The sequence below is a fragment of the Oxyura jamaicensis genome, chromosome 21 (genome assembly GCF_011077185.1).
Source record: "Oxyura jamaicensis isolate SHBP4307 breed ruddy duck chromosome 21, BPBGC_Ojam_1.0, whole genome shotgun sequence".
Taxonomy (NCBI): domain Eukaryota; kingdom Metazoa; phylum Chordata; class Aves; order Anseriformes; family Anatidae; genus Oxyura; species Oxyura jamaicensis.
In genome coordinates, this window is record NC_048913.1 from 6,451,700 (window position 1) to 6,458,261 (window position 6,562).

General features: G+C 43.7%; 1 protein-coding gene across 1 annotated transcript; it reads left to right on the forward strand.

The window, feature by feature from the left end:
- The first annotated feature begins 960 nt into the window (after nucleotides 1–960).
- RNF186 (ring finger protein 186) lies at nucleotides 961–3,143 on the forward strand. Its single transcript, XM_035344973.1, has one exon. It carries the CDS (start codon nucleotides 1,233–1,235, stop codon nucleotides 2,250–2,252), a length of 1,020 nt encoding a protein of 339 aa, XP_035200864.1. The 5' UTR covers nucleotides 961–1,232; the 3' UTR covers nucleotides 2,253–3,143.
- The last annotated feature ends 3,419 nt before the right edge of the window (nucleotides 3,144–6,562 follow it).

Here is a 6,562-nt window from a genome sequence, read left to right on the forward strand (position 1 = left end):
AAGATTACTGTGCTGAAAGCTGTATAGCTTTGATGGGTGGACTAGATGATCTTCAAGATCTTCTCCAACCTGGATGATTCTGTGATAGCAAGCTGGTGTCTCACTCCGAGATTAACCTGGAATGATGTGACTCCTCTTTTGTATCCATTTCCTGTCATAAACAAATCCATGAGAAGAGACATTCCAAGGAAAAACCTATGCAAACATGGTCTTTCCCCCCCCTTATCTTTTCTTCTTTAACAGAATTAACTTACTAAAAGGTATGTGAAATGCAATAGAAAAATCACCCTCTTTTAAACATAACCAAGCCTTGCAGTGCACCAAGCCCAATTCCAAACATTCTTGCACTTCTGCAAATGAAAGATCTTCATGCTCCCTAAAATCTGGGGTCACCTCAAAGCCCGTCAAACACTGCTATATCCTGTGTCAGCAGAAGTACAGCAGGAACACCCAGACACTTCTATGAGGTTTGCTCACAACAAACCTTTTACTATTTCTCAGCAAAGAACCTTCTCACCTCATCCCCCCGCCAGCAGTTCACGAGATTAGAGCCCTCCTGAATTCCTTCCCCTTCTAATCGCGGTTATTTCAGTTCTTTCTGCTGCTGGTCCATTGGAGAGAGGGGCTGGGACTCGGTAGCACCGATAGCTCCAGCACTTAGGTGCACTTGAGGCTACAGACTTGGTACTGCATGTCTTCTCCCAGGAATTCTGACCTAGTCTAGCCTTCCGGTATTGGCAATCCTTCCTTTTCTACCTTCCTTCATTCCAAGAGATTCTTACTGAAAACGGTATGTATTTTACACTTCAAGAAAGGCAGAAAGAAGTTAGAGAATGAGGGATTGTGCCCAGGCATTTTATTTTTTAGATGAGCTGAATATTCACAAAACCACCTAACAGAAGTGCATTCCTGAGAGTGCACGAGCTTGTCCTGTGAACAGCAAGAAAAGGAAGAGTGCTACCAACAGACCTCTCTTTTAAGAACAGAAATTGTGTTTAACAATTAAGTACTAGTTTGGTAATAATGGTAGTGCCATTCTCTCCGTTTGGCTATCACGGTGAACAACGCTGCAGTCTCTTAACGCCATGGGATCTGCTTCTGGACAGGAATTGCTCAGTGGTATCAGCCGTTGTAAACTGTCTTGGCCACGAAGTTAATCGTTAACTCAGGTCACCACCTCATAAAAACATCACATTGTAAGAGCACAACACGCTTAAAGCTGTCATTCGATCATGCATACAACAGGAATAAAGGAGCACATAAAAGGAGCCAGAAACTCCGCAAATCCTTCAGCTAAGGGAAGACAAACCGCACCGAGGTTTATCTCCATGGAGAATCCCACGGACAAGCCAAGCAGCGAAAACAAATCGACAGCTTCTGGAGTACCACAGGCTGAGAAGACAAGTCCTGCACCCTTTGCGGAAGGTGCTGCAGACATGAGCGGAGCAGGACCCCTCACAGAAAACGCTGCTGACGCGAAGGGACTGGTATTTGCCGAAGAACATCTGAAAGAAATGGAGAGATCTCCGGACACAGAGCCAGACGGTCCTGATACCTTTAAACCAGCATTTTTGGAAAGTGACTATCCGAACTCAAAGCCGCTTGTTATGGTAATAAACTCAAGCTCTCCTGAAGTGTACAGTTCCGAAACGAGTTACCAGTCTTCACCCACATCATCTATTGCAGACATGGACTGCCTGGTCTGCTTCAACAAGTACAACGTGTACAGAGTCCCAAAGCTCCTTGACTGCCAGCATGCTTTCTGCGCAGTTTGCCTCAAGCTTATCCTCAGGAAAGAAGGCGATACCTGGATAATCACCTGCCCCCTGTGCAGAAAAAACACGTCTGTGTCAGGAGGATTTATCCGCACGCTTCCCAATAAAGAAGAAATCATGGACCACTTGGAACATCCTGACGTGGCTCTCGAGGTACACATCTCTCCCCTGGGGCTGGACAGCAGCAGCTGGGCTCAGGGCAGCCAAGATGTTTTATACAGAGACCAAAACGTTCCAGCGGACAACAGGCTGGCTATCCAGAGACTCGTGCTGCTCCTGCTGCTTTTGGTGATTCTCACGATCCTCATCCTCCCGTTCATATACTCGGGGATGATAAAATGGGTAATTTGTCTCATGCTTACTTTGGGGTTGGTCATGTCTATGGTGCTTTGCTGCACTCCTAAATTCTACTGGAGCTGTAATGGAAACTCGCTCACGGCCTGCCACAAGGAGACCCACGTCGCTGCTATTGCCTGAAACAGCATGAGCTGCCTCGAGATAATGACTGGTTCCACCTGCACAGCCGAGTAACAGAAGCACTAGTCAGTTACTGGACTTTGAAAGCAAACATTCACATCAGAACCTCCAAGTGTCTAACTTACCCCCACTAAGCCTCAAAGGCAATGCAGTGTTGTTTAATTTTATTACTGAAAACGGTAAAATACTTGTATGCTGATATCTGTAAGATAAAATTGTAAGCCAGTTTTAGCCCAGATGAATAATTGTTGTTTTGCTTTCATCGTTTTAGTCCTGCTCGCATCCCCTCTCTAATTACTGCTGCCGAACATTATCTGAGAGGTGTGACATTTGTATCCTGTGAAAATCTGTAGCTGTTACTGTGTTTTCCCACTCCTCACGCAGGGATACCTTTTCTTGTGACAACGTGGGGCTGCTACATCTGGGTCTGGCTGCCTGGCCTTAACGGAAGAGGGTAGTTTAAACACAGTTTATCACGTTAATCTGGATCCCTGACCAGAATTTTGTTAGCAGGGGTGGGAATGGGAAAAGGGAACATCAGTTGATGTCATCTCAAGTTGCACTCAAAACTAGAGAGGAAGAGGCAAAATCAACATTTCTAATTAAGTTCACAACTTGCAAAGTGTAAGGCTCTGAAAAGCTGATGACACTCCGAGTTCCCCGCGTTATTTAGCACAGAAATAGTTTCTCTCAGCTGAACTCCTTTATCTGGCTACCTGTATCACCTCTCTTCTTGCTCTCTTTACATTTCGTGTGACATTGCCCTTTGGTGATGCCCACAAATTCTCCTTCCAGAGATAAAAAGGGATCTGTCAATTGTTCTGCTATACTACACTTTTTTTTTGTTTTGTTTTTATATGGAACACATTCATTAAAGTTGAATAATGCTAACTGCTCACTGACTCTGTGTTTTAATTCCTCCCCAACAATTATCGTCGGAATATTTCACAGCTTCCCGACAGGAACTACAGCTGAGAAAGCATTTCAGGGAGTCTGTACAACTGAGGAAAGCAGAAGAGTAATGTGCTGGGCTTTTTTTTCCTGGATCTAAAAGAAAAACTAACTTAGTTGCAAAGAAAATACCCTACAACTCAAATAAACTGGAAAAAAATAGGAGCTTGCTTTAGGTACTTTAGGTTTTTAAGAGTACCATGGGTCTCAGCAGACCTTGGATCAGGTCTGCGGTAAATATTTGCGTTCGTTAAGAATGGAAACTTTTGGACCCCGGTTGCCCACTATACATATGCATTTATATATACATGGACAGCGTGTCCCACCAGCAGATAAAGCGGATTAGATGAAGAGGGTAAGGAGCTGTTGCCCCCCTACACCTCGGAAAAAACAGGTCCATTTTCTACCTAAGAACAGGAACCATCAAGGAAAACAAATGCTTTGTTTCTTCTCACAGATTTGTACTTAGCAACAAGCACCTGCCTCATGGCAAGGTACATACCTAATAACATTCGCCAACAGCCAGACCAAAAAAAGCTTTTCAATGGGGAAAAGGCAGGAAGTTTTAAACACAAATATCTTCTTGAATGCTATTATTTCAGACACACTCATGGCCCAGGTATTCACCTGAAAGTCATCTCAGAAACTCACGCCACATCTTTCAGCTCATGGACAATTTTCCCATTGAGCTCTCTTCGCCAACACCAGTGGATGACTTGCACTCTAGAGGTATGTAACAAATCATATTGGCCTCGACACGCAGTGCACGAATGCATCAAAGTAAACTAGAAGGGTTAAAGGAAAAGCGTGCGCTAATTGCGCAGCGCACTGATCTCATTCAAACGACCAGATAGCGAGGAAAGAACAGGCTGTCCTAAAGATAAGATGGCAAAGATGAACTGGACTGGAGCCATAACATACCCCAATTAAAAAGGAAAAAAGATGGGCAGTTTTGCCCAAGAGAAGACACTTGGTCTCTTCCCAAGTGAGACTGATACCAAACAACACCCACTCCAGAAGGGCGTTCAAGTCACACCCAGTAAGAGTTTGCATTCATGTCAGGAGATGACCTGAAGATATTAAGAGGCAGCGTCCCTCATCTTCCATATCATACATGATGTGTGGGTTCACCTCTCCGTGCTTGTCAGCACATGGGTGACAACAAATGAAGTCTGAAAATAAGCGTGAATGAGGAAAAAAACAGTTTGCTACATACCAAAAAGGGTGTCACATGCAATTTTCTTACACTCATTTCTACGATGGCAAAAAAGGCCAAGGGAAAAGGGCTTCCCTGAAGGCAGCATATGCCACTGCCCCGCTGTGCAAAGATCAGGACATGTGAATCATGTTGATTTGCATTGATGCTCATAGCACAAAAGCAAACAAACAAACAACAAAAACCACAAAGGATTAGAAGGGAAAGTAATATTTTTCTTCAAAACAGCCATCCCGTTCCCAGGTATAAGGGCAGAGCACCAAAGGTTTGTATTCGCATCAAAGATATGAATAGAATTTCTAAAACAACAGAAAACACCAGTGCAATTACCAGAGACTGACACACTGAGAGAACTTGGTAAGATGAGGGGCAATGGGTGCAAGCTGAGATGTAGGAGGTTCCACTTAAATATGAGAAACTTTTTCACGGTGAGGGTGACGGAGCACTGGGACAGGCTGCCCAGGGGGTTGTGGAGCCTCCTTCTCTGGAGATATTCAAAACCCGCCTGGAATCACTCCTATGTGACCTGATCTAGGTGTTCCTGCTCTGGCAGGGGGATTGAACTAGATGATCTTTCAAGGTCCCTTTCAACTCCTAACATTCTGTGAACTCTGTGGATCCACACAGCGAGATTACCAGCCATGGATTTCCACCCCTGCTGCTTTGTGCTAACACCTGCCAAGCCTGTGTTCAGTATTCAACCGAAATGATTCTTTGGTCTTTAGAGCCACTAACAATTATCTGAGCCAGAGTTCATGGATGTTGGTGGAAGTCATTACGCCCTATAAGCTGAAATCTTTTATAACAGCTGTTGATTCCCATCTGACAAGATAAGGCTCAATGATTACATAGACCTCTGAAGCAGCAATGAAGTTTACGGTGAAAATGTCAAAATATTTGCATTTGTATTCTAAAATGTTAAAGGATCTGTTTGCATCCAGTTCTTCTTCACACCAATCTTTTTGACAATAAAGTCTCAGCTCCCAGTTACCTTGCCCTGCTTACCATACCTAGCTGGCTCCTGATTTCGTGCAGGGATTAAATAACAAACTGTAGTCTGACAAAGAGAGGGTCATAGTGAGAAACGCGCCAAAGCAGTAGCCAACGTACTGCATGAATACCTCAGAACTATGTTTTATAAGGACAGAATGCCACCGAGACATCGAGAATATGATGAGACCCAATAATATTTAAGTACCACAGTCTGTATAGACTCAATCCGGGACCACAAGCTTCAAAGGTGTCTTGTTTAGCAATGCTTTGATTAAAATGCTTTAACAAGCCAATTTTAATTTTAAAAAATGCTCATCCTATTCTAGTTTTCTTCCAGCTGTATCCCAAGCTCGCTCTCTTCCTTTCCCTGCTCCAAAGTCGCTGCCCTTCTTCACTTGTTTCCTTGTTTTCTCCCTTCTGCTCCTTCATGTTCCCGTTCTTTATTTCTCTGCCTACTACCCATTGCTCCAAGTCAGAGGAAGACTTTAACAGCCTCTGTCCCTGCAGCATCCGTTCTTAGCATCCCATCAGCTGAAAAGCTGCTAACACCTTTGCCAAGCCTAACTGATTTAACCAGACCTGAACTCCACCTTCCACAGCAGAGATTGGCACCATCTGGGTGCTGCACTTTGCTCTCCCTCTGTCCCCTGCCCACAAGAGCCTTCCCAAAGCCAAACTTTCCCCATCCCAAATCATTTTCAGGCTTCTTATCAACAAGCAGCACCAGTCACCCACCACAGCTAATTATGTGGTGGAGACAGGTGCCTTAAAAAATGTGAGCGTAGGTGTTCTAAATCACTGTTAACTACAGAAGTATAGCTTTATCTTCAGAACTTCAAATTATCAATAATCATGTTGCCTTTGATTGCTATTAAACTCTATAATAAGATCCCAAGTTTACAACATCTGATAAAACCTATGATTAATTATCATTCCGCTCCTGTTTTAAACTACTTTTAACAGCTCTTCTGCATTATCACACAGATATAAACAGGCAAAAAGAAACATGGAATAAATAGCATATTTCACACTTCAACATCACTCAGATTCTGTACAAAGAGGACTTTCGGTCCTCAAACGCACTGCTGTCAAACCTACAAGAAACTAATTTGCAGATTTTGGTCTGAGAGCACACCTTTGTGTCCTGATG

Excerpts from the sequence above, each read along its gene's own strand:
- RNF186 (XM_035344973.1), top strand. The coding sequence starts at position 1,233 with ATGCATACAACAGGAATAAAGGAGCACATAAAAGGAGCCAGAAACTCC.